Source organism: Micropterus salmoides, unplaced genomic scaffold (assembly GCF_014851395.1).
Source record: "Micropterus salmoides isolate LMB-PRFRI ecotype aquatic unplaced genomic scaffold, ASM1485139v1 Ms_hic_scaffold_7, whole genome shotgun sequence".
Taxonomy (NCBI): Eukaryota; Metazoa; Chordata; class Actinopteri; order Centrarchiformes; family Centrarchidae; genus Micropterus; species Micropterus salmoides.
In genome coordinates, this window is record NW_024044459.1 from 37117445 (window position 1) to 37144187 (window position 26743).

Sequence of the window (26743 nt, forward strand, 5' to 3'; positions counted from 1 at the left end):
AGATGAATCGTTAGGAACTGTTAGGACTTGGTAGATGAATCGTTAGGAACTGTTAGGACTTGGTGGATAAATCGTTAGGAACTTTTAGGACCTGTTTGAAAAATAATTAGGAACTGTTAGGACTTGGTAGATAAATCGTTAGGAACTGTTAGGACTTGGTGGACGAATCGTTAGGAACTGTTAGATGAATCGTTAGGAACTGTTAGGACTTGGTGGATAAATCGTTAGGAACTTTTAGGACTTGGTAGATGAATCGTTAGGAACTGTTAGGACTTGGTGGATAAATCGTTAGGAACTTTTAGGACCTGTTTGAAAAATAATTAGGAACTGTTAGGACTTGGTAGATAAATCGTTAGGAACTGTTAGGACTTGGTGGACGAATCGTTAGGAACTGTTAGATGAATCGTTAGGAACTGTTAGGACTTGGTGGATAATTTGTTAGGAACTGTTAGGAATTGGTGGATAAATCGTTAGGAACTGTTAGGACTTGGTAGATGAATCGTTAGGAACTGTTAGGACTTGGTGGGTAAATTGCTTGAAACTGTTAGGACTTGGTAGATGAATCGTTAGGAACTGTTAGGACTTGGTGGATAAATCGTTAGGAACTGTTAGGACTTGGTGGATAAATCGTTAGGAACTGTTAGGACTTGGTAGATGAATCGTTAGGAACTGTTAGGACTTGGTGGATAAATCGTTAGGAACTTTTAGGACTTGGTTGATGAATCGTTAGGAACTGTTAGATGAATCGTTAGGAACTGTTAGGACTTGGTGGATAAATCGTTAGGAACTTTTAGGACTTGTTTGAAAAATAATTAGGAACTGTTAGGACTTGGTAGATAAATCGTTAGGAACTGTTAGGACTTGGTGGACGAATCGTTAGGAACTGTTAGATGAATCGTTAGGAACTGTTAGGACTTGGTGGATAAATCGTTAGGAACTTTTAGGGCTTGGTAGGTAAATTGCTTGAAACTTTTAGGACTTGGTGGATAAATCGTTAGGAACTTTTAGGACTTGGTAGATGAATCGTTAGGAACTGTTAGGGCTTGGTAGATGAATCGTTAGGAACTGTTAGGACTTGGTGGATGAATCGTTAGGAACTGTTAGGACTTGGTGGACGAATCGTTAGGAACTGTTAGATGAATCGTTAGGAACTGTTAGGACTTGGTGGATAAATCGTTAGGAACTTTTAGGGCTTGGTAGATGAATCGTTAGGAACTGTTAGGACTTGGTAGATGAATCGTTAGGAACTGTTAGGACTTGGTGGATAAATCGTTAGGAACTTTTAGGGCTTGGTGGATGAATCGTTAGGAACTGTTAGGACTTGGTTCTCATAAGCTCTTCTCAAATTGATCTGAGAGATTCACAGTTACATAAAAACACTCACATACTAAGAGCTGATATCAGCCTAGCATCTTTCTTCTGTGTTTTTATGCTCACATGTAGAAATGTGTATGAAACACAATTACTGTGAGAGTTATTGCTGGAGGTGTGTAAACATATGCTCGTTGTCGGCAGGATTCGAACCTGCGCGGGGACACCCCAATGGATTTCTAGTCCATCGCCTTAACCACTCGGCCACGACAACACATGTTTCATTATAGCTGTGTGGAATACAGAATACGTGATGTCAATCTGAAGCTAACAAGTTGTCAGACAGTGTAGTAATAGTGCAGTAAAACGTGCATATCATAAGGAACTGTTAGGACTTGGTGGGTATATCGCTTGAAACTGTTAGGACTTGGTGGGTAAATTGCTTGAAACTTTTAGGACTTGGTGGATGAATCGTTAGGAACTGTAAGGAATTGGTGGATAAATCGTTAAGACTTGGTAGATGAATCGTTAGGAACTGTTAGGACTTGGTGGATAAATCGTTAGGAACTGTTAGGACTTGGTAGATGAATCGTTAGGAACTGTTAGGACTTGGTGGATAAATCGTTAGGAACTGTTAGGACTTGGTGGATAAATCGTTAGGAACTGTTAGGACTTGGTAGATGAATCGTTAGGAACTGTTAGGACTTGGTGGATAAATCGTTAGGAACTTTTAGGACTTGGTTGATGAATCGTTAGGAACTGTTAGATGAATCGTTAGGAACTGTTAGGACTTGGTGGATAAATCGTTAGGAACTGTTAGATGAATCGTTAGGACCTGTTAGGACTTGGTAGATGAATCGTTAGAAACTGTTAGGACTTGGTGGACGAATCGTTAGGAACTGTTAGATGAATCGTTAGGACCTGTTAGGACTTGGTAGATGAATCGTTAGGAACTGTTAGGACTTGGTGGGTAAATTGCTTGAAACTTTTAGGACTTGGTGGATAAATCGTTAGGAACTTTTAGGACTTGGTAGATGAATCGTTAGGAACTGTTAGGGCTTGGTAGATGAATCGTTAGGAACTGTTAGGACTTGGTGGATGAATCGTTAGGAACTGTTAGGACTTGGTGGACGAATCGTTAGGAACTGTTAGATGAATCGTTAGGAACTGTTAGGACTTGGTGGATAAATCGTTAGGAACTTTTAGGGCTTGGTAGATGAATCGTTAGGAACTGTTAGGACTTGGTAGATGAATCGTTAGGAACTGTTAGGACTTGGTGGATAAATCGTTAGGAACTTTTAGGGCTTGGTGGATGAATCGTTAGGAACTGTTAGGACTTGGTTCTCATAAGCTCTTCTCAAATTGATCTGAGAGATTCACAGTTACATAAAAACACTCAAATACTAAGAGCTGGTATCAGCCTAGCATCTTTCTTCTGTGTTTTTATGCTCACATATAGAAATGTCTGTGAAACATAGATTACTGTCAGAGTAATTTATAGATGTGTGTAAACAACATTACGCGTTGTCGGCAGGATTCGAACCTACGTGGGGAAACCCCAATGGATTTCAAGTCCATCGCCTTAACCACTCGGCCACGACAACACATCTTTCATTATAGCTGTGTGGAATACAGAATACGTGATGTCAATCTGAAGCTAACAAGTTGTCAGACAGTGTAGTAATAGTGCAGTAAAACGTGCATATCATAAGGAACTGTTAGGACTTGGTGGGTATATCGCTTGAAACTGTTAGGACTTGGTGGGTAAATTGCTTGAAACTTTTAGGACTTGGTGGATGAATCGTTAGGAACTGTTAGGAATTGGTGGATAAATCGTTAGGAACTTTTAGGACTTGGTAGATGAATCGTTAGGAACTGTTAGGACTTGGTGGATAAATCGTTAGGAACTGTTAGGACTTGGTAGATGAATCGTTAGGAACTGTTAGGACTTGGTGGATAAATCGTTAGGAACTGTTAGGACTTGGTGGATAAATCGTTAGGAACTGTTAGGACTTGGTAGATGAATCGTTAGGAACTGTTAGGACTTGGTGGATAAATCGTTAGGAACTTTTAGGACTTGGTTGATGAATCGTTAGGAACTGTTAGATGAATCGTTAGGAACTGTTAGGACTTGGTGGATAAATCGTTAGGAACTTTTAGGGCTTGGTAGATGAATCGTTAGGAACTGTTAGGACTTGGTAGATGAATCGTTAGGAACTGTTAGGGCTTGGTAGATGAATCGTTAGGAACTGTTAGGACTTGGTTCTCATAGGCTCTTCTCAAATTGATCTGAGAGATTCACAGTTACATAAAAACACCCACATACTAAGAGCAGAAATCAGGCTAGCATCTTTCTTCTGTGTTTTTATGCTCACATATAGAAATGTCTGTGAAACATAGATTACTGTCAGAGTAATTTATAGATGTGTGTAAACAATATTACGCGTTGTCGGCAGGATTCGAACCTACGTGGGGAAACCCCAATGGATTTCAAGTCCATCGCCTTAACCACTCGGCCACGACAACACATCTTTCATTATAGCTGTGTGGAATACAGAATACGTGATGTCAATCTGAAGCTAACAAGTTGTCAGACAGTGTAGTAATAGTGCAGTAAAACGTGCATATCATAAGGAACTGTTAGGACTTGGTGGGTATATCGCTTGAAACTGTTAGGACTTGGTGGGTAAATTGCTTGAAACTTTTAGGACTTGGTGGATGAATCGTTAGGAACTGTTAGGAATTGGTGGATAAATCGTTAGGAACTTTTAGGACTTGGTAGATGAATCGTTAGGAACTGTTAGGACTTGGTGGATAAATCGTTAGGAACTGTTAGGACTTGGTAGATGAATCGTTAGGAACTGTTAGGACTTGGTGGATAAATCGTTAGGAACTGTTAGGACTTGGTGGATAAATCGTTAGGAACTTTTAGGACTTGTTTGAAAAATAATTAGGAACTGTTAGGACTTGGTAGATAAATCGTTAGGAACTGTTAGGACTTGGTGGACGAATCGTTAGGAACTTTTAGATGAATCGTTAGGAACTGTTAGGACTTGGTGGATAATTTGTTAGGAACTGTTAGGAATTGGTGGATAAATCGTTAGGAACTGTTAGGACTTGGTAGATGAATCGTTAGGAACTGTTAGGACTTGGTGGGTAAATTGCTTGAAACTTTTAGGACTTGGTGGATAAATCGTTAGGAACTTTTAGGACTTGGTAGATGAATCGTTAGGAACTGTTAGGGCTTGGTAGATGAATCGTTAGGAACTGTTAGGACTTGGTGGATGAATCGTTAGGAACTGTTAGGACTTGGTGGACGAATCGTTAGGAACTGTTAGATGAATCGTTAGGAACTGTTAGGACTTGGTGGATAAATCGTTAGGAACTTTTTGGGCTTGGTAGATGAATCGTTAGGAACTGTTAGGACTTGGTAGATGAATCGTTAGGAACTGTTAGGACTTGGTGGATAAATCGTTAGGAACTTTTAGGGCTTGGTGGATGAATCGTTAGGAACTGTTAGGACTTGGTTCTCATAAGCTCTTCTCAAATTGATCTGAGAGATTCACAGTTACATAAAAACACTCAAATACTAAGAGCTGATATCAGCCTAGCATCTTTCTTCTGTGTTTTTATGCTCACATGTAGAAATGTGTATGAAACACAATTACTGTGAGAGTAATTGCTGGAGGTGTGTAAACATATGCTCGTTGTCGGCAGGATTCGAACCTGCGCGGGGACACCCCAATGGATTTCTAGTCCATCGCCTTAACCACTCGGCCACGACAACACGTATTTCCTCATTGTGTGTCTTTGTTTGAAAAATAATTAGGAACTGTTAGGACTTGGTGGATAAATCGTTAGGAACTGTTAGGACTTGGTAGATGAATCGTTAGGAACTGTTAGGACTTGGTGGATAAATCGTTAGGAACTGTTAGGACTTGGTAGATGAATCGTTAGGAACTGTTAGGACTTGGTGGATAAATCGTTAGGAACTTTTAGGACTTGGTTGATGAATCGTTAGGAACTGTTAGATGAATCGTTAGGAACTGTTAGGACTTGGTGGATAAATCGTTAGGAACTTTTAGGGCTTGGTAGATGAATCGTTAGGAACTGTTAGGACTTGGTGGGTAAATTGCTTGAAACTTTTAGGACTTGGTGGATAAATCGTTAGGAACTTTTAGGACTTGGTAGATGAATCGTTAGGAACTGTTAGGGCTTGGTAGATGAATCGTTAGGAACTGTTAGGACTTGGTGGATGAATCGTTAGGAACTGTTAGGACTTGGTGGACGAATGGTTAGGAACTGTTAGATGAATCGTTAGGAACTGTTAGGACTTGGTGGATAAATCGTTAGGAACTTTTGGGCTTGGTAGATGAATCGTTAGGAACTGTTAGGACTTGGTAGATGAATCGTTAGGAACTGTTAGGACTTGGTGGATAAATCGTTAGGAACTTTTAGGGCTTGGTGGATGAATCGTTAGGAACTGTTAGGACTTGGTTCTCATAAGCTCTTCTCAAATTGATCTGAGAGATTCACAGTTACATAAAAACACTCAAATACTAAGAGCTGATATCAGCCTAGCATCTTTCTTCTGTGTTTTTATGCTCACATGTAGAAATGTGTATGAAACACAATTACTGTGAGAGTAATTGCTGGAGGTGTGTAAACATATGCTCGTTGTCGGCAGGATTCGAACCTGCGCGGGGACACCCCAATGGATTTCTAGTCCATCGCCTTAACCACTCGGCCACGACAACACGTATTTCCTCATTGTGTGTCTTTGTTTGAAAAATAATTAGGAACTGTTAGGACTTGGTGGATAAATCGTTAGGAACTGTTAGGACTTGGTAGATGAATCGTTAGGAACTGTTAGGACTTGGTGGATAAATCGTTAGGAACTGTTAGGACTTGGTAGATGAATCGTTAGGAACTGTTAGGACTTGGTGGATAAATCGTTAGGAACTTTTAGGACTTGGTTGATGAATCGTTAGGAACTGTTAGATGAATCGTTAGGAACTGTTAGGACTTGGTGGATAAATCGTTAGGAACTTTTAGGGCTTGGTAGATGAATCGTTAGGAACTGTTAGGACTTGGTGGGTAAATTGCTTGAAACTTTTAGGACTTGGTGGATAAATCGTTAGGAACTTTTAGGACTTGGTAGATGAATCGTTAGGAACTGTTAGGGCTTGGTAGATGAATCGTTAGGAACTGTTAGGACTTGGTGGATGAATCGTTAGGAACTGTTAGGACTTGGTGGACGAATGGTTAGGAACTGTTAGATGAATCGTTAGGAACTGTTAGGACTTGGTGGATAAATCGTTAGGAACTTTTGGGCTTGGTAGATGAATCGTTAGGAACTGTTAGGACTTGGTAGATGAATCGTTAGGAACTGTTAGGACTTGGTGGATAAATCGTTAGGAACTTTTAGGGCTTGGTGGATGAATCGTTAGGAACTGTTAGGACTTGGTTCTCATAAGCTCTTCTCAAATTGATCTGAGAGATTCACAGTTACATAAAAACACTCACATACTAAGAGCTGATATCAGCCTAGCATCTTTCTTCTGTGTTTTTATGCTCACATGTAGAAATGTGTATGAAACACAATTACTGTGAGAGTTATTGCTGGAGGTGTGTAAACATATGCTCGTTGTCGGCAGGATTCGAACCTGCGCGGGGACACCCCAATGGATTTCTAGTCCATCGCCTTAACCACTCGGCCACGACAACACATGTTTCATTATAGCTGTGTGGAATACAGAATACGTGATGTCAATCTGAAGCTAACAAGTTGTCAGACAGTGTAGTAATAGTGCAGTAAAACGTGCATATCATAAGGAACTGTTAGGACTTGGTGGGTATATCGCTTGAAACTGTTAGGACTTGGTGGGTAAATTGCTTGAAACTTTTAGGACTTGGTGGATGAATCGTTAGGAACTGTAAGGAATTGGTGGATAAATCGTTAGGAACTTTTAGGACTTGGTAGATGAATCGTTAGGAACTGTTAGGACTTGGTGGATAAATCGTTAGGAACTGTTAGGACTTGGTAGATGAATCGTTAGGAACTGTTAGGACTTGGTGGATAAATCGTTAGGAACTGTTAGGACTTGGTGGATAAATCGTTAGGAACTGTTAGGACTTGGTAGATGAATCGTTAGGAACTGTTAGGACTTGGTGGATAAATCGTTAGGAACTTTTAGGACTTGGTTGATGAATCGTTAGGAACTGTTAGATGAATTGTTAGGAACTGTTAGGACTTGGTGGATAAATCGTTAGGAACTTTTAGGATCTGTTTGAAAATAATTAGGAACTGTTAGGACTTGGTAGATAAATCGTTAGAAACTGTTAGGACTTGGTGGACGAATCGTTAGGAACTGTTAGATGAATCGTTAGGACCTGTTAGGACTTGGTAGATGAATCGTTAGGAACTGTTAGGACTTGGTGGGTAAATTGCTTGAAACTTTTAGGACTTGGTGGATAAATCGTTAGGAACTTTTAGGACTTGGTAGATGAATCGTTAGGAACTGTTAGGGCTTGGTAGATGAATCGTTAGGAACTGTTAGGACTTGGTGGATGAATCGTTAGGAACTGTTAGGACTTGGTGGACGAATCGTTAGGAACTGTTAGATGAATCGTTAGGAACTGTTAGGACTTGGTGGATAAATCGTTAGGAACTTTTAGGGCTTGGTAGATGAATCGTTAGGAACTGTTAGGACTTGGTAGATGAATCGTTAGGAACTGTTAGGACTTGGTGGATAAATCGTTAGGAACTTTTAGGGCTTGGTGGATGAATCGTTAGGAACTGTTAGGACTTGGTTCTCATAAGCTCTTCTCAAATTGATCTGAGAGATTCACAGTTACATAAAAACACTCAAATACTAAGAGCTGGTATCAGCCTAGCATCTTTCTTCTGTGTTTTTATGCTCACATGTAGAAATGTCTGTGAAACATAGATTACTGTCAGAGTAATTTATAGATGTGTGTAAACAACATTACGCGTTGTCGGCAGGATTCGAACCTACGTGGGGAAACCCCAATGGATTTCAAGTCCATCGCCTTAACCACTCGGCCACGACAACACATCTTTCATTATAGCTGTGTGGAATACAGAATACGTGATGTCAATCTGAAGCTAACAAGTTGTCAGACAGTGTAGTAATAGTGCAGTAAAACGTGCATATCATAAGGAACTGTTAGGACTTGGTGGGTATATCGCTTGAAACTGTTAGGACTTGGTGGGTAAATTGCTTGAAACTTTTAGGACTTGGTGGATGAATCGTTAGGAACTGTTAGGAATTGGTGGATAAATCGTTAGGAACTTTTAGGACTTGGTAGATGAATCGTTAGGAACTGTTAGGACTTGGTGGATAAATCGTTAGGAACTGTTAGGACTTGGTAGATGAATCGTTAGGAACTGTTAGGACTTGGTGGATAAATCGTTAGGAACTGTTAGGACTTGGTGGATAAATCGTTAGGAACTGTTAGGACTTGGTAGATGAATCGTTAGGAACTGTTAGGACTTGGTGGATAAATCGTTAGGAACTTTTAGGACTTGGTTGATGAATCGTTAGGAACTGTTAGATGAATCGTTAGGAACTGTTAGGACTTGGTGGATAAATCGTTAGGAACTTTTAGGGCTTGGTAGATGAATCGTTAGGAACTGTTAGGACTTGGTAGATGAATCGTTAGGAACTGTTAGGGCTTGGTAGATGAATCGTTAGGAACTGTTAGGACTTGGTTCTCATAGGCTCTTCTCAAATTGATCTGAGAGATTCACAGTTACATAAAAACACCCACATACTAAGAGCAGAAATCAGGCTAGCATCTTTCTTCTGTGTTTTTATGCTCACATATAGAAATGTCTGTGAAACATAGATTACTGTCAGAGTAATTTATAGATGTGTGTAAACAATATTACGCGTTGTCGGCAGGATTCGAACATACGTGGGGAAACCCCAATGGATTTCAAGTACATCGCCTTAACCACTCGGCCACGACAACACATCTTTCATTATAGCTGTGTGGAATACAGAATACGTGATGTCAATCTGAAGCTAACAAGTTGTCAGACAGTGTAGTAATAGTGCAGTAAAACGTGCATATCATAAGGAACTGTTAGGACTTGGTGGGTATATCGCTTGAAACTGTTAGGACTTGGTGGGTAAATTGCTTGAAACTTTTAGGACTTGGTGGATGAATCGTTAGGAACTGTTAGGACTTGGTGGATGAATCGTTAGGAACTGTTAGGACTTGGTGGACGAATCGTTAGGAACTGTTAGATGAATCGTTAGGAACTGTTAGGACTTGGTGGATAATTTGTTAGGAACTGTTAGGAATTGGTGGATAAATCGTTAGGAACTGTTAGGACTTGGTAGATGAATCGTTAGGAACTGTTAGGACTTGGTGGGTAAATTGCTTGAAACTTTTAGGACTTGGTGGATAAATCGTTAGGAACTTTTAGGACTTGGTAGATGAATCGTTAGGAACTGTTAGGGCTTGGTAGATGAATCGTTAGGAACTGTTAGGACTTGGTGGATGAATCGTTAGGAACTGTTAGGACTTGGTGGACGAATCGTTAGGAACTGTTAGATGAATCGTTAGGAACTGTTAGGACTTGGTGGATAAATCGTTAGGAACTTTTTGGGCTTGGTAGATGAATCGTTAGGAACTGTTAGGACTTGGTAGATGAATCGTTAGGAACTGTTAGGACTTGGTGGATAAATCGTTAGGAACTTTTAGGGCTTGGTGGATGAATCGTTAGGAACTGTTAGGACTTGGTTCTCATAAGCTCTTCTCAAATTGATCTGAGAGATTCACAGTTACATAAAAACACTCACATACTAAGAGCTGATATCAGCCTAGCATCTTTCTTCTGTGTTTTTATGCTCACATGTAGAAATGTGTATGAAACACAATTACTGTGAGAGTTATTGCTGGAGGTGTGTAAACATATGCTCGTTGTCGGCAGGATTCGAACCTGCGCGGGGACACCCCAATGGATTTCTAGTCCATCGCCTTAACCACTCGGCCACGACAACACGTATTTCCTCATTGTGTGTCTTTGTTTGAAAAATAATTAGGAACTGTTAGGACTTGGTGGATAAATCGTTAGGAACTGTTAGGACTTGGTAGATGAATCGTTAGGAACTGTTAGGACTTGGTGGATAAATCGTTAGGAACTGTTAGGACTTGGTGGATAAATCGTTAGGAACTGTTAGGACTTGGTAGATGAATCGTTAGGAACTGTTAGGACTTGGTGGATAAATCGTTAGGAACTTTTAGGACTTGGTTGATGAATCGTTAGGAACTGTTAGATGAATCGTTAGGAACTGTTAGGACTTGGTGGATAAATCGTTAGGAACTTTTAGGGCTTGGTAGATGAATCGTTAGGAACTGTTAGGACTTGGTAGATGAATCGTTAGGAACTGTTAGGGCTTGGTAGATGAATCGTTAGGAACTGTTAGGACTTGGTTCTCATAGGCTCTTCTCAAATTGATCTGAGAGATTCACAGTTACATAAAAACACCCACATACTAAGAGCAGAAATCAGGCTAGCATCTTTCTTCTGTGTTTTTATGCTCACATATAGAAATGTCTGTGAAACATAGATTACTGTCAGAGTAATTTATAGATGTGTGTAAACAATATTACGCGTTGTCGGCAGGATTCGAACCTACGTGGGGAAACCCCAATGGATTTCAAGTACATCGCCTTAACCACTCGGCCACGACAACACATCTTTCATTATAGCTGTGTGGAATACAGAATACGTGATGTCAATCTGAAGCTAACAAGTTGTCAGACAGTGTAGTAATAGTGCAGTAAAACGTGCATATCATAAGGAACTGTTAGGACTTGGTGGGTATATCGCTTGAAACTGTTAGGACTTGGTGGGTAAATTGCTTGAAACTTTTAGGACTTGGTGGATGAATCGTTAGGAACTGTTAGGACTTGGTGGATGAATCGTTAGGAACTGTTAGGACTTGGTGGACGAATCGTTAGGAACTGTTAGATGAATCGTTAGGAACTGTTAGGACTTGGTGGATAATTTGTTAGGAACTGTTAGGAATTGGTGGATAAATCGTTAGGAACTGTTAGGACTTGGTAGATGAATCGTTAGGAACTGTTAGGACTTGGTGGGTAAATTGCTTGAAACTTTTAGGACTTGGTGGATAAATCGTTAGGAACTTTTAGGACTTGGTAGATGAATCGTTAGGAACTGTTAGGGCTTGGTAGATGAATCGTTAGGAACTGTTAGGACTTGGTGGATGAATCGTTAGGAACTGTTAGGACTTGGTGGACGAATCGTTAGGAACTGTTAGATGAATCGTTAGGAACTGTTAGGACTTGGTGGATAAATCGTTAGGAACTTTTAGGGCTTGGTAGATGAATCGTTAGGAACTGTTAGGACTTGGTAGATGAATCGTTAGGAACTGTTAGGACTTGGTGGATAAATCGTTAGGAACTTTTAGGGCTTGGTGGATGAATCGTTAGGAACTGTTAGGACTTGGTTCTCATAAGCTCTTCTCAAATTGATCTGAGAGATTCACAGTTACATAAAAACACTCAAATACTAAGAGCTGATATCAGCCTAGCATCTTTCTTCTGTGTTTTTATGCTCACATGTAGAAATGTGTATGAAACACAATTACTGTGAGAGTTATTGCTGGAGGTGTGTAAACATATGCTCGTTGTCGGCAGGATTCGAACCTGCGCGGGGACCCCAATGGATTTCTAGCCCATCGCCTTAACCACTCGGCCACGACAACACGTATTTCCTCATTGTGTGTCTTTGTTTGAAAAATAATTAGGAACTGTTAGGACTTGGTGGATAAATCGTTAGGAACTGTTAGGACTTGGTAGATGAATCGTTAGGAACTGTTAGGACTTGGTGGATAAATCGTTAGGAACTGTTAGGACTTGGTGGATAAATCGTTAGGAACTGTTAGGACTTGGTAGATGAATCGTTAGGAACTGTTAGGACTTGGTGGATAAATCGTTAGGAACTTTTAGGACTTGGTTGATGAATCGTTAGGAACTGTTAGATGAATCGTTAGGAACTGTTAGGACTTGGTGGATAAATCGTTAGGAACTTTTAGGGCTTGGTAGATGAATCGTTAGGAACTGTTAGGACTTGGTAGATGAATCGTTAGGAACTGTTAGGGCTTGGTAGATGAATCGTTAGGAACTGTTAGGACTTGGTTCTCATAGGCTCTTCTCAAATTGATCTGAGAGATTCACAGTTACATAAAAACACCCACATACTAAGAGCAGAAATCAGGCTAGCATCTTTCTTCTGTGTTTTTATGCTCACATATAGAAATGTCTGTGAAACATAGATTTCTGTCAGAGTAATTTATAGATGTGTGTAAACAACATTACGCTTTGTCGGCAGGATTCGAACCTACGTGGGGAAACTCCAATGGATTTCAAGTCCATCGCCTTAACCACTCGGCCACGACAACACATCTTTCATTATAGCTGTGTGGAATACAGAATACGTGATGTCAATCTGAAGCTAACAAGTTGTCAGACAGTGTAGTAATAGTGCAGTAAAACGTGCATATCATAAGGAACTGTTAGGACTTGGTGGGTATATCGCTTGAAACTGTTAGGACTTGGTGGGTAAATTGCTTGAAACTTTTAGGACTTGGTGGATGAATCGTTAGGAACTGTTAGGAATTGGTGGATAAATCGTTAGGAACTTTTAGGACTTGGTAGATGAATCGTTAGGAACTGTTAGGACTTGGTGGATAAATCGTTAGGAACTGTTAGGACTTGGTAGATGAATCGTTAGGAACTGTTAGGACTTGGTGGATAAATCGTTAGGAACTGTTAGGACTTGGTGGATAAATCGTTAGGAACTGTTAGGACTTGGTGGATAAATCGTTAGGAACTTTTAGGACTTGTTTGAAAAATAATTAGGAACTGTTAGGACTTGGTAGATAAATCGTTAGGAACTGTTAGGACTTGGTGGATAAATCGTTAGGAACTTTTAGGACCTGTTTGAAAAATAATTAGGAACTGTTAGGACTTGGTAGATAAATCGTTAGGAACTGTTAGGACTTGGTGGACGAATCGTTAGGAACTGTTAGATGAATCGTTAGGAACTGTTAGGACTTGGTGGATAATTTGTTAGGAACTGTTAGGACTTGGTGGGTAAATTGCTTGAAACTTTTAGGACTTGGTGGATAAATCGTTAGGAACTTTTAGGACTTGGTAGATGAATCGTTAGGAACTGTTAGGGCTTGGTAGATGAATCGTTAGGAACTGTTAGATGAATCGTTAGGAACTGTTAGGACTTGGTGGATAAATCGTTAGGAACTTTTAGGGCTTGGTAGATGAATCGTTAGGAACTGTTAGGACTTGGTAGATGAATCGTTAGGAACTGTTAGGACTTGGTAGATGAATCGTTAGGAACTTTTAGGGCTTGGTGGATAAATCGTTAGGAACTTTTAGGGCTTGGTGGATGAATCGTTAGGAACTGTTAGGACTTGGTTCTCATAAGCTCTTCTCAAATTGATCTGAGAGATTCACAGTTACATAAAAACACTCACATACTAAGAGCTGATATCAGCCTAGCATCTTTCTTCTGTGTTTTTATGCTCACATGTAGAAATGTGTATGAAACACAATTACTGTGAGAGTTATTGCTGGAGGTGTGTAAACATATGCTCGTTGTCGGCAGGATTCGAACCTGCGCGGGGACACCCCAATGGATTTCTAGTCCATCGCCTTAACCACTCGGCCACGACAACACGTATTTTCTCATTGTGTGTCTTTGTTTGAAAAATAATTAGGAACTGTTAGGACTTGGTGGATAAATCGTTAGGAACTGTTAGGACTTGGTAGATAAATCGTTAGGAACTGTTAGGACTTGGTGGAAACTGTTAGGACTTGGTGGATAAATCGTTAGGACTTGGTAGATGAATCGTTAGGAACTGTTAGGACTTGGTGGATAAATCGTTAGGAACTGTTAGGACTTGGTGGATAAATCGTTAGGAACTGTTAGGACTTGGTGGGTAAATTGTTAGGAACTGTTAGGAATTGGTGGATAAATCGTTAGGAACTGTTAGGACTTGGTAGATGAATCGTTAGGAACTGTTAGGACTTGGTGGATGAATCGTTAGGAACTGTTAGGACTTGGTAGACGAATCGTTAGGAACTGTTAGATGAATCGTTAGGAACTGTTAGGACTTGGTGGATAAATCGTTAGGAACTTTTAGGGCTTGGTGGATAAATTGTTAGGAATCTTAGGAATTGGTGGATAAATCGTTAGGAATCATTAGGAGTGTAAATTATTAGGAACTGTTGCAGTTCAAACCAATGAAAACAAAACAGAGATAATCTAGACATAGATGAATGTGTGTTTCGTTAGCTCATCGACTCTCTTTGTCTCCATAGGGTCGGGTATCACATCCCCATGTTTGCTGGTTTCATCATCATGTTCGTGTCAACCATCAGTAAGATCAGACAAAACACTCACACAAACACACACACGGTGATGACAGTGTGTCCTCTACGAATAAATGTCTAATCATATGCATGTCTGTGTCAGTGTTTGCGTTCTCAGGCACATACGCTCTGCTGTTCTTCGCTCGCTCTCTGCAGGGCATCGGCTCGTCCTTCTCCTCTGTGGCAGGTCGACACTTTGACACTCAAACAACAAACACTATTCCATCCACAGTGAGTGTTTGCCACCACTGAAGAAGAAAAATGGCCTTGTATCCTCATGCACGTGTTTGTTTGTGTGTAGGTCTGGGTATGCTGGCCAGTGTGTACACAGATGATGAGGAGAGAGGCATCGCCATGGGCATCGCACTGGGAGGACTGGCTATGGGCGTCCTGAGTGAGACTCATACTCACACACACATACTGTCGTGTTTCCATCACTTTCGGGGACATTACATTGACTTACATTCATTCCCTGGAGACCTGCACTAACTTTAACCACTAGTTACCTAAACATAAACCAAGTCTTCACCGTATATATAATAAACAAATAAACACATGGGGGCTGCTTATCTGTGGAAATGTCTACAAGAAAAATTAACTGTCAAAGTTTTTAATGAGGTGTGTAATCAAGGGCTAGTTGTCAGCAGGATTCAAACGGGGAACCCTCAATGGATTTCTAGTCCATCGCCTTGACCACTCGGGCACAACAATAGATGTCCCTAGTGATTCAAACATTTGATGGTATCTTACATATTTCCGTGACCCGTGACCCTGTACGCAGGATAAGCGGTTGGCTAACCACTATTTCAATCAAACCAACATGGACGAAGCTATAACTGATCGATGATCAATCAGTTGTCATGTTATTAGTCGTACCGATGGAACATTCCTATCATAGTTATCATGTTTGAGATGATGATGAGGTTGACTGTGGTGCAGCTGAAACGACTAAATGTAGTTCAGTGTTTCCCCTAGGATGGAGTTGTAGCAGCGGAGGTGAAGCAAAATTTTTGTCTGAATTTAAAACCCTAACACAACATGTCTCAGCTACATTGCTCTTGTGTCCATGAGCACGATGCACATGAGAATACTTCAGTGTTTTCCCAGTTTAATGTGAGCTGCAGGCTATACTAGTTTACTCTCAGATTGTAACTGATGTTCTCAACATTGGACAAGTAGGCAGTAAGAAAACACAGCTACCAGTTACTTTCTATTGAGCTAATGTTAAATGTTACATAGCAGCTAAAAGTCGCAGCCTGCTGTTGAAGCTTTTTTGCTCAGCTCAGTCTGAAGGGGAGGGGGGATGCTAGCTAAATTAGCGCTAACAGGCTTCACTTTTTCAGCATGTGGGAAACAACAAACTTTTCTTGGTCTTGAGAAGCTGAAACACTGTAACAGAAACCGTACATTTACTGCCAGAATATTTCCCTCCACTCGCGTTCACCATCACTTTCTGCCGCTCGGACAATCAAACACTCGCTACGCACAGGATTTACTCTGTTATAACACCATCTGTCACTTAGATGTTTTGTATAGAACGATCAGAGGAAGCTAGCTAGAAACATTTGATTCAGCAGCAACGGTGCGCCACTGGTGAATGCATATAGGGGAAACACTGCAGTTTAAAAGTGAGTTTTTGAATATTAGCTGCGTATAATCTTAATGTCTTTGGACAGGATTTCATTAAATGTGAAATGAGCACGATTGTTAAGTCTGTTTTTCATGGCAGACTAAAGTACACTGTCCTGCAATCAGGATGGGATTTAAGCCCCCGCATGCAGAGTCCAAAGGATTAGCAGGCCATCACTTTAACCACTCGGCCACCTCGTCTGTTTTTGATAAGATAAGTCAGATCCAGGTCACCTTGCTGGGTCCAAATGCAGCGCAGTGTACTACAAGTCTGCTTATCAGGTGGTGGACTTCCGCAGTGATGCTTGGTTAGATGTGCTGTTAGATGTAGTGAACAAAAGTGGCCATTTTTGCCTTGTTCCTCTTTAAATGTTGTACGACATGATCATTAGGGAGAGCAGGAGCAAAAGCTGTTGGTCAACACACAAGGGAATGAGCTGTAATGGAGTTTGTTTATACTCAGTGCATGCTGCAGTGGATTGACGAGGACAAGGACATTTCTGTTGAGAAGCCTTATTGGTCCTTACACGGTTTTAATTAAGCAGCCAGCTACATAATCATGGCAGACTAAAGTAAACTATCCTCCGACAAGGATGGGATTTGAAGCCACTCATGCAGAGCACAATGGATTAGCAGTCCATCACCTTAACCACTCCGCTACCTCGTCTGCGTTTGGCTGCAGTTTACCACCCAAACAGAAACCAAGGGAGGGTGAGACAGCATCAAGACCAGGACCAGTGCCCCACACTACATGACACATAACAAACACCAAGAGCTGAAATCCTTCATGCAACTGTATTCAAACTCAAAATTAGCATACAGCTTCTGAGATGAAGTGAAGTATAAAGTAGCAGAAAATGTACCTCAAGTATGGAGTACATCAAGTATGGAGTACATTCTATTATTTCTAAATCAGCTCAGTGTGTCTCCACCTTACAGAGCCCACTAACACACCAGTCGCATTTATTTAATTGCAGAGGTTTGCAGATCCTGTGCGACACTGCAATGAATCCTAAATCTTCATCCTGAAACCCTGAACACTCAAACAACTCGTTAATAATGTCCTCGCTTTTATGGTCTAAGTTCTGCATTTATTCCCAAGAATAAAAAGATTCACACATAAAACACTTCAATGTCAAACTGTGTGTCATCCTCTGTATTATGCGTGTGTAACGTCAGTCAATGTTGGTGTGTGTTTCAGTCGGAGCTCCGTTCGGCAGTGTGATGTATGAGTTCGTGGGGAAGAGGGCCCCCTTCCTGATCCTGGCCTTCCTGGCTGTGTTTGATGGAGGTATAAAAAGAAAAAAAGAGTTGTAAATTCCTGTCTGTGAGTTTTAATAACCTCTCTGCTTACTTATTAATTATTATAGATGTATCACATTCCCTATTTAGCGAGGACGAGCTGGGTGCCATCCCTCTGAACCAACCGGGCTTGCAGATCATTTGTGCTTACCATTAATGCACTGCTGAACTGTCAAACACACCATTTTCACACAAAATGCAAATGGAAAATTCATGTCTGAAACTGTCTGTGAAGGTTCTCAGTCATCCAGGCCATAGTTATCCAATGAAGGTTGAGGTCAAGGGCAACTGGACTTGGTTGAAGATACTAGAAGATGTTTCGCTTCTCATCCGAGAGACTTCTTCAGTTCTAAAGAAGCCATTCCTTGCATATATGGACAACCCAAAATACACAAAGAAGGAGCCCCACTCAGGCCGATTATCAGCAGCATCAACTCGGTCACCTACAACATTGCCAAACACTTATCTACCATCTTAGCTCCTTTGGTTGGTAACACGCCCCACCACATCCAAAACTCCATTGATTTTATAAACAAAGTTTGAGGACTGAAATTGGACTCAGATGAAACCATGGTATCCTATGATGTGACCTCTTTGTTCACCTGCATCCCACCATGGAGGCAGTAGAAACCATTAGGAAACGGCTACTAAAAGACAACACCCTGGACAAGAGAACTAGCCTCAGCCCTGACCAGATCTGCAAATTACTCGACCTCTTTCTAAGCACCACCTATTTCCAGTACAATGGAGGATTCTACAGACAGAAGCATGGCTGTGCCATGGGCTTACCGGTATCCCCGATTGTGGCTAACATCTATATGGAAGAAGTGGAGGGAAAATGGACCTAAACCCTAAATGGAACTTTGTGAGAACAGCCCCAAAATCCAAGAAGAACAAAACTACAGGGGAGGAGGAAAAGTAGGTCAAACGCAACAACATTGTGATTCCATACGTGTCTGGAGTATCAGAGAAACTCAGGAGGATTTTCAACAAACATAACATCCCTGTGTTTTTTAAACCCAAGAACACACTAAGACAGATGCTGGTCCACCCCAAAGACCGCACACCCAAACACAAGAAAAGCAATCTAGTGTATGCGGTCCAATGCAGTGAGGAATGCACAGACCTGTATATTGGGGAGACTAAACAACCACTACACAAACGCATGGCTCAACACAGAAGGGCCAACTCCTCAGGTCAAGACTCTGCAGTCTACTTACATCTGAAGGACAGAGGACACTCGTTTGAGGACCACCAGGTGCACATTTTAGACAGAGAAGATGGATGGTTTGAAAGAGGTGTCAAGGAAGCATCTACACCAGGGTTGAGAAGCCGTCATTGAACAGAGGAGGGGGTCTACGCCACCACTTATCCCCCACTTACAATGCTGTCCTTTCATCACTTCCCAGGAAACTCAACAAGCATTTCCTCTTGGCCTCAGGTGAAGATGCCAATGATGGTCGTTCAGTCTTGGCCTTGGGTGGTTCTAACGACCATGATGACTGTCGTTACAACAACCAGGAACACTAACAAACCAGTAGTATCGACGATCCTGGCAAACGACCTCACAGAGGTTAAATAGCTGAGTTTCCCTGCCAGTCAGTCAGAACTGAAGAAGTCCCTTGGATGAGGGACGAATCGTCTTCTAGATTCTTCAACCAAGTCCAGTTGCCCTTGACCTCAACCTTCATTGGATACATGTCTGAAACATGCTTGAAGCTCAAATCGACCATTTTTATCCACACCAAACACCCATCAAACACCAAGCATCTAAATAAGCATATAACACAACATAAATTGCTCTTTGAGCACCGTACATGGCTGCAGTTATAAGCATCATGTCCAACCTCTCAAACCAAAGCTAATCTCCCCCTGAGATCAGCTGTAAAGCTCACATCACTCAAATCACCAAAATTACAGACTAATTAGCTGGATAAATGTAACAACAAACAAGTCAATGTACATGTTTTTGCCATTTCCAGTTAAAAAAAATGCATTATAATCTATATTATGATGGTTTTGATGGTTTATTGTATTAAAATATAGCTTTTTTACCAGGCGAGGATGAAAATATCATATTTTTCTTTACTGCATCTCCATTTAGTCTGTAATGGTAAAATAAATATGTTAATTTACCATGGATTTATGTTCCTCAGCTTCTGACCTTTCAAAGGAGACCAGAATTATGCATCTAGGCCTAATGGTTGAGGAGTTATTCCTGATTCATTTAGGATATGTTATTACTCGAAAAAGGTAGCAGTGACCAACAGGTAAGACCTGTGCTGTTTTAATGCTGCGTTCACGTGCCCGTCCAACACATTCTCACTCCCAACTTGTCACATCCGTCCGGTTAGACATTCAAAATAAAAGTACTTTCAACATTGCAAAACGTCACAATTTTAAAACAGCACATTGTTGCAGCTTGGTTAGGTTTGGGCACCAAAATTTCTTGGTTCGGTTTATGACAAGATCATGGTTTAGGTTAAAATAACTGCGGTACATACATCAGTTAACTTACATAACGGTTCTTGTGTCATTTATGCAACTTAAATAAAACATTTGACATGGGAAACAGTCTCCTGGATGGAAGTCCGGTTGTAGCTCCCTCCATGCGATGTTAGCTCTCCTAGCAAAATGTTCGGCTCTACCGGCGAGAAGTGCACGCATAATAGAATTGAATAGATCAGCCCATAGATCAACCCCTTGTCACGACACCCAATCCAGCTATTTGAGTCAGTATTATGCCAGTGCATCCCTAGCGATGTATAATTTGTATTTTTTCTGTAACATTTTGAAGCTTACAGATTTTGTCCCAGATTTGTTGTTGCACCAGTACAAGCCATAAAACCACAAAGATACTGCTTTACCTGACTTGTCATCAGGGTTAGTGCGGACATTAACTCATCTAGGTCACTCTACGTCCGCCATGCTTCTGTGATACATGGGCTCAACTCAGGAAGTTTCCTAAATTGTTGTTCCGACTTAAGGACGCGTTCAAGTGAATTTTCCCTATCGGGAACTAATGTTTCTAATTATTCCATCCCCACATGAATGCAGGGTAACACAGGACTGGTATAAACCTGCTAAGACTCATGGGAGTTGTAGTAAATAATTGTTGGTGTGCAGGTTTCAGGTTTTTATGTATTTTAGAATAAGTTCATGTATAGAATCAGCTCTGCTTACCTACATGTGTAAATGATGTTGCTGCTGACGGGTTTCAAACCTGTGACCCCCTGTGTACATGCTGGTAATCACACTGATCTAATCCAGTTAGCATGTTCTGATGTTTGTGTGGATTTGTGTGTTGCAGTGTTACAGCTGTGCATCCTGCAGCCTTCAAAGATCTCTCCAGGGGTGAGTTCACTTTGAAACCACTGCTGCCATACAAGCACTGACCTGCCCTGATCGGATGTGGTTGGATCTGGTCCAGTCTGGTCTTCAGCCTGATGTTGCTGATGGTCTGGACCTGGTTCAATCCAGTTTCTGATCGCTCACGTCTGATCCATTCTGGTCTGGTTACACTGTTTGTTGTGGACCAGGATGACCAGGTTCAGTTTGTGTGTTTCAGAGTGTGGAGGGGACCCCGTTACTGACGCTGTTAAAAGACCCATACATCCTCATCAGTGCAGGTGAGAAGCCGGCGCCTCCTCACACTCACCTGTGCGACCTCATTCGGCCCCAGACAGATCTGTTTTTAGCTCCTGGAGGCTGAAGAGACACATTTTTGAAAGTTTGATGTTTACCCGTTCACAGAGGCGGCTGGTGAAAAATATTTTAAGTGGGGCTGTGCCATATCCAGTCAGTTTCAGTAACACAAACTGCAGGATACCAGTGCTCTTTGAAATAGACGGGTTTCTTGTATACAAACACTTAAAAAATAAAATAATAAACGGTTCGGTAGCCGTTCAGAACTTAATAATAAACTGCCATTTCAGAGTTGGATCTGTATGTTTGTGTTTCATTTCGCATATTAATATAACAAGCATGCCCAGGTCAGTGACAGCGGACGTGATGTTGTTCAAGTCAGCTGTAGTCAAAAAGCTAAAGGAAGAACAAGGGAGAGAAGCATTCTTTCCATCAGGCCTAACTTAGCTGTGTCACACTCAGATGCAAAGAACACGGTCTTCCGTAAACGTTGCAAGACCAGCAAAAAGCTTTCAACCACAAACAATTTTCTGTTGAAGCATCTGCTAAGAAATGTGAAACCTGTAGAAAGAAACTCCGGCAGCTGCTGCCAGTGATGCATCCACTCGGCTGGACAGAGGGGCGTCAATCAACGTTTTGTGTTATGTAAAAGCACTGAATACTTCTCTTATAAATGCATGTGCAAAACAGTAATGTTAGTTCAAAAGTCGAGACGCTTGCTTAATTGTTTGTTTTTATCTCAGACAGTGGCGTTAAAAAACGTTACATGCTTCATAAAAATCATTCTCATTGATGCTGTTATGAATAACGTTACATGATTAGTCTAAAAAGTCAGGAGAGACTTGCTTTGTTTTTTCTATTTCAGCCAATGACTTTAAGAAATGTTATGAACTGTAAAAATTGTACTCATTGATGCTGTTATGAATACGTGATTAGTTTAAATGTCGGGAGGGTCCTGTTTTGTTTTTTGTTTTTTTTTAAATAGCCTGTATGATCCAGCATCCTCTGGTCTGAGAGGCTGCAGTGTTTGCAGTTCGGCTGCTTGTTGACTCCTCAGGTTAATTATTGTTCCAGTAAAGTGGATTCATTTCTAAAATGCGCTGCTGAACAGGTTTCCCATCACTTTTAAGGACGGGGTGCGGTGGTTAAAAGTAATTGTAACGGAACGAGTAACGTGACCATTTACTTTTAATACCCAGTAATAAGTAAAGTAATATTATTACTTTTTGAATGAGTAATAAGTAAAAATTAAGTCATTACAATTTCTGAGTAATTTGCCCAACACTGCAGCTAGATATGCCGCATAAACTGATATGCCATGAAGACAGAGCGCTGCTTTCTGCCCCCTGGTTGCGCATTCGTCTCAGTGATGATGTTGCACAGAAACCCATCTATAGTCAGAAATTATTTAATGCCAATATTAAAAGTTTCTTACACAAAAACATAAACAGTGAACATAAACATAGAAAGTGGCATTAAAAGAAACTACTCAAGTGAAGTACTGATACCTCTAATGTGTTCCTCAGTACAGTAGGCCTACTTAAGTTACTGTCCATCACTGGAAATAACCACATCTTAACACTTCAGAGCTGCCTGTAAACTACACAACTTACCTCTCGATGTACCGTGGCAGAAGCACCAGCTGGCAGTGGGTGGAAATATCAGATGTTTATCTTCTAAGATAGACAAAATACTATTTATACTAGGGCTGGGCGGGATGGCCAAAAAATTTTACATCATTCGATATTGATAATTATCAGGATAAATGTCAAATCATGATTTCTATCGAGTATAAAAGCTGATTTTTGCTCCTTAAAGAAAGCTGAAGAAACCAGATGGTTAATTGTGTTTTAAACTTTTCTTCATGGTCACAGCATGAAAATCTCTCACCAAACAGTGGATCACTTCACAAATCTGAGGCAGAACATTCAAAACTATTCTGATAAAATCTGTTTTCAACAAATATGCATGAGTAAAATTAAGTTCAATCTTTTTTCAGTCCCTTTTTCCTCAATAAAAAACAATATCTTAATAGAAAAAGTAAGTGCTAATTCATTCATGATTCAAATGAATAAGATCAAACATTTATTGAACATTTGTTTTATTGTTATTGAGCAACATTATACTGTGATCATTATTGTTAGGCTATTCTTTTATTGTCCAGCTCTAATTTGTACCATAACTTGTGATGTTTATTATTTACTGAAAGATGTGCATCCATAATTCCCAGTCTGTTCCACTAAACAACATTTTAATAGTTAATGTGAATCCACAGCTTTCCATCTTGCATTAGTCCAGAGCTGTAACTAAACCTTCAGTGAGAGACAGAGAATCACTGTCTCGTTTTAAAATGATGTGTGCCTTTGAGGAGTGCCCTCACATCTGTGTGCTGTCTGGTCCCACTCAGATGGACTGAAGTAACGTCCGACTGCGGACTGTAGCGCCGCTCATTTCGTGCACGCTGTATGAGCGCATGTTCAAGTGCGATGTAGTTCTCATTTCCATGCTGCAGCTAATGAACATCGTTGCCCGTCTGCGTTTATCACACTAGGCTGGTTCCAGTCTTATCTCACAGCCAGGACGGAGTATGTGGCTCTAGGACAGTCCCAATCATCACCCCACACAGTCAGCTGTGGAGTGCCACAAGGGTCCGTCCTTGGTCCAACCCTTTTTACCATCTACTTACTACCCCTCGGTCACATCATCCATAAACACAAAGTTTCATTCCATTGTTACGCAGATGATACACAACTATACATAAAAATGGACTCCACACTCCCCTCAGCTCTGCCATCTGCACTTCAGGTTTGCCAGGAGGAGATAAGGGCATGGATGGCTGACAACTTTCTTCAACTAAATAGCAGCAAAACCGAAGCCATCCTGATCGGTACCCCACATCAAACCCAGTCCTCCTCCCTCAGCAGTATATCCATTTTTGGTCATCACATTCCCCTGTCTACCTCTGTTACAAACCTTGGAGTCAGACTTGACTCAAATCTCACATTCGACACTCACATCCGTCACCTCTGTAAGGTCTCCTTCCTCCACCTCAAAAACATCGCCAAACTCCGCCCCTCCCTCTCACAACTAGATGCTGAGAAGTTGATCCATGCCTTTATCTCCTCCAGGTTGGACTACTGTAATGCCCTCCTCGTCGGGATCCCTGGCAGGAGACTGCAAAAGCTCCAGCATATTCAGAACTGCGCTGCCCGGGTCCTGACGAGGAGGTGCAAATATGACCATATCACTCCAGTCCTGAAATCCCTCCACTGGCTGCCCATTCAATACAGAATTCAATATAAAATCTGTCTCCTTACCCATCAGTGCATACATGGAACTGCCCCTGCCTACCTCAGTGAACTCCTCACCCCACTCACCACCTTAAGAAACCTCCGCTCCTCCACCTCTACCCACTGCCTGCACCAACCAAGGACTAATCTCTCCACCATGGGAGACAGGGCCTTCCAGGCAGTCGCCCCACGGCTCTGGAATGCCCTCCCAGAGCCCCTAAGGGCCCCACAAACTCTGAAGGTTTTTAAGAAGGGCCTAAAGACTTTTCTATTTCAAGAGGCCTTTTAACAGTCATGGTTTTAAATCTTTTGTTACGGTGTTTTATTGCGATTGTTATTTTCTGGAACTGTTTTTAACCCCTTGTTGCTGTAGCACTTTGAGATTTCCCTGAAATGTAAAGTGCATTATAAATAAAATTTATTATTATTATTATCAAAGGTAATAAATAATTGTATTTCACTCAAATATTGTTCAGTCATAGTCTGGCAAGCTACCAAGACAAAAACAGAGGTAGTTGTGCTGCTCAGCTGGGTCAGCAGCGCAGAGGCCGACTCACTGCAGCTACACATGAACCTTCTCACATCAGAATTTCAGAGGAGAGGACACAAGTTTACCTGACTGCTGTTCTCGAAAGTCACTCTCATTGAGTTATTTTCTCTTCTTGCGCCCAGAAGGATCGTCCCTTGTTTGTCCTCTCATCAACGCTGTAAACACTCGCTTTCAACAGTGACTCGTTTTTTTTGCAACATTTCATATTGTTAACAACGTGCCTTTTCACGTCAACCAGTAGTCAACCCCGCCACGTGTGTCGCTCTACCACCGACTGACTCTGTTTAGGGCAGATCCTGTAGCGCCCTTCAGGCATCAGATTCGAGGACGCTGATTTCAATTTATGTTGCTATGGGCGTATCTTGTCAGCTATGTCGGCTATCTCTCTAGCGCCCCAGAAGAGATCAGTGGATGAGCAGGAAGCTAATTTCACCCCCAAACATAATTATTTAGCCTATATTTTATATATTACACATTATTGTGCATTATAAACACACATATACTTAAAAAAAGTAATTACTGTTTATTTCAAAAATGTTTCTTTTAAAAAGAAAAATCAAAACACTTTCCACCACCAGGGAGGGCGGGGCCCTAGCGCCCTCTACTGGCCAGCCGTCACTGCCCGTTCATCTGTCTGTCTGTCTGCAGGTTCTCTGTGTTTCGCCAACATGGGTGTGGCCATCCTGGAGCCGACTCTGCCCATCTGGATGATGCAGACCATGTGCTCCCCTAAATGGCAGCTTGGTACGATCCACTGTCTGCTTCTTTGGTCCACTGTCCTCCTGTCCCATTCCTCAACAGCTCTTCTTCCTCCTCCTTATGTTCCTCCCTCCCCACCCTTCCTACTCCCTCCTCATCCTCTCTAAAAGGTATGTGTTGTGTTGCAGGTATGGCCTTCCTCCCTGCGAGTATCTCCTACCTGATAGGAACAAACCTGTTTGGTATTTTGGCCAACAAGATGGGAAGGTCAGTGTGCTTCTGAGTGTGTTTAACTGTAAATCATTCATAAAGGCAGTCCTTTAGTTGAGACGAGCGCCGCAGAGGAACACGTTTAATCAGAAGATTAACAGATTAGCTTTTCTGGAAAGTCTGAGTCCTGTTCAGACCTGATCCTGAAGAGTTCTGGTAAACCTGCAGGTATAAGACAGACAGACAGACAGACAGACAGGTGGCTGATGGGTATTTCTGTGTCTCCAGGTGGCTCTGCTCCATGTTAGGGATGTTTATCGTTGGCGTCAGTCTGCTGTGTGTAAGTACCACATCCATCCGTCCATCAAATCAATTCTACTCATCCATCCATGTTTTTAATAATCCACTCATTCAACCAAGTGTCCGTCCATCGATCCAATAACCTGTTCATCCATCCATCATTGATTCATCCAACCAATTATCCATACATCCAATAAATCCATGTGGTGAACGATGTTGTAGTAACAGGATAAGACCTGCACCAACACACACAGGCTTGTTTCATCTCTTTAGTGTCTTTACAGTCTGTTCTCACCTCCAGGAACCAAACTTAATGTTAAAAACACCCAAATTAAAGCATCAGCTGCAGTTATCA

At 41.3% G+C, this 26743-nt stretch overlaps 2 protein-coding genes and 13 non-coding genes across 15 annotated transcripts in view; 1 reads left to right on the top strand and 14 right to left on the bottom strand.

Annotated features, from left to right (window-relative positions):
- Positions 1-26743, bottom strand: part of LOC119891504 (scavenger receptor cysteine-rich type 1 protein M160-like) — a 1270577-nt gene that overhangs the window by 367115 nt on the left and 876719 nt on the right. The window lies entirely within an intron of this gene.
- The window catches only part of LOC119891615 (chromaffin granule amine transporter), an 88241-nt gene that overhangs the window by 56558 nt on the left and 4940 nt on the right, over positions 1-26743 (top strand). Inside the window, exons 4-12 of the mRNA XM_038703392.1 lie at positions 14713-14771; positions 14867-14950; positions 15065-15157; positions 17594-17683; positions 21005-21048; positions 21263-21323; positions 25828-25923; positions 26067-26145; positions 26377-26428. Of these exons, the coding sequence (XP_038559320.1) occupies positions 14713-14771; positions 14867-14950; positions 15065-15157; positions 17594-17683; positions 21005-21048; positions 21263-21323; positions 25828-25923; positions 26067-26145; positions 26377-26428 (658 nt within the window). The remainder of the gene's footprint in view (positions 1-14712; positions 14772-14866; positions 14951-15064; positions 15158-17593; positions 17684-21004; positions 21049-21262; positions 21324-25827; positions 25924-26066; positions 26146-26376; positions 26429-26743) is intronic.
- On the bottom strand, positions 1504-1585 carry trnas-aga. The gene has a single exon. It is a non-coding gene; the product is annotated as a tRNA-Ser (tRNA).
- Positions 2834-2915, bottom strand: trnas-uga. Its single transcript has one exon. It is a non-coding gene; the product is annotated as a tRNA-Ser (tRNA).
- trnas-uga lies at positions 3756-3837 on the bottom strand. Its single transcript has one exon. It is a non-coding gene; the product is annotated as a tRNA-Ser (tRNA).
- Positions 5017-5098, bottom strand: trnas-aga. Its single transcript has one exon. It is a non-coding gene; the product is annotated as a tRNA-Ser (tRNA).
- Positions 5987-6068, bottom strand: trnas-aga. The gene has a single exon. It is a non-coding gene; the product is annotated as a tRNA-Ser (tRNA).
- Positions 6957-7038, bottom strand: trnas-aga. The gene has a single exon. It is a non-coding gene; the product is annotated as a tRNA-Ser (tRNA).
- On the bottom strand, positions 8306-8387 carry trnas-uga. Its single transcript has one exon. It is a non-coding gene; the product is annotated as a tRNA-Ser (tRNA).
- trnas-uga lies at positions 9228-9309 on the bottom strand. Its single transcript has one exon. It is a non-coding gene; the product is annotated as a tRNA-Ser (tRNA).
- On the bottom strand, positions 10265-10346 carry trnas-aga. Its single transcript has one exon. It is a non-coding gene; the product is annotated as a tRNA-Ser (tRNA).
- Positions 10961-11042, bottom strand: trnas-uga. The gene has a single exon. It is a non-coding gene; the product is annotated as a tRNA-Ser (tRNA).
- trnas-aga lies at positions 11998-12077 on the bottom strand. The gene has a single exon. It is a non-coding gene; the product is annotated as a tRNA-Ser (tRNA).
- On the bottom strand, positions 12690-12773 carry trnas-uga. The gene has a single exon. It is a non-coding gene; the product is annotated as a tRNA-Ser (tRNA).
- On the bottom strand, positions 13985-14066 carry trnas-aga. The gene has a single exon. It is a non-coding gene; the product is annotated as a tRNA-Ser (tRNA).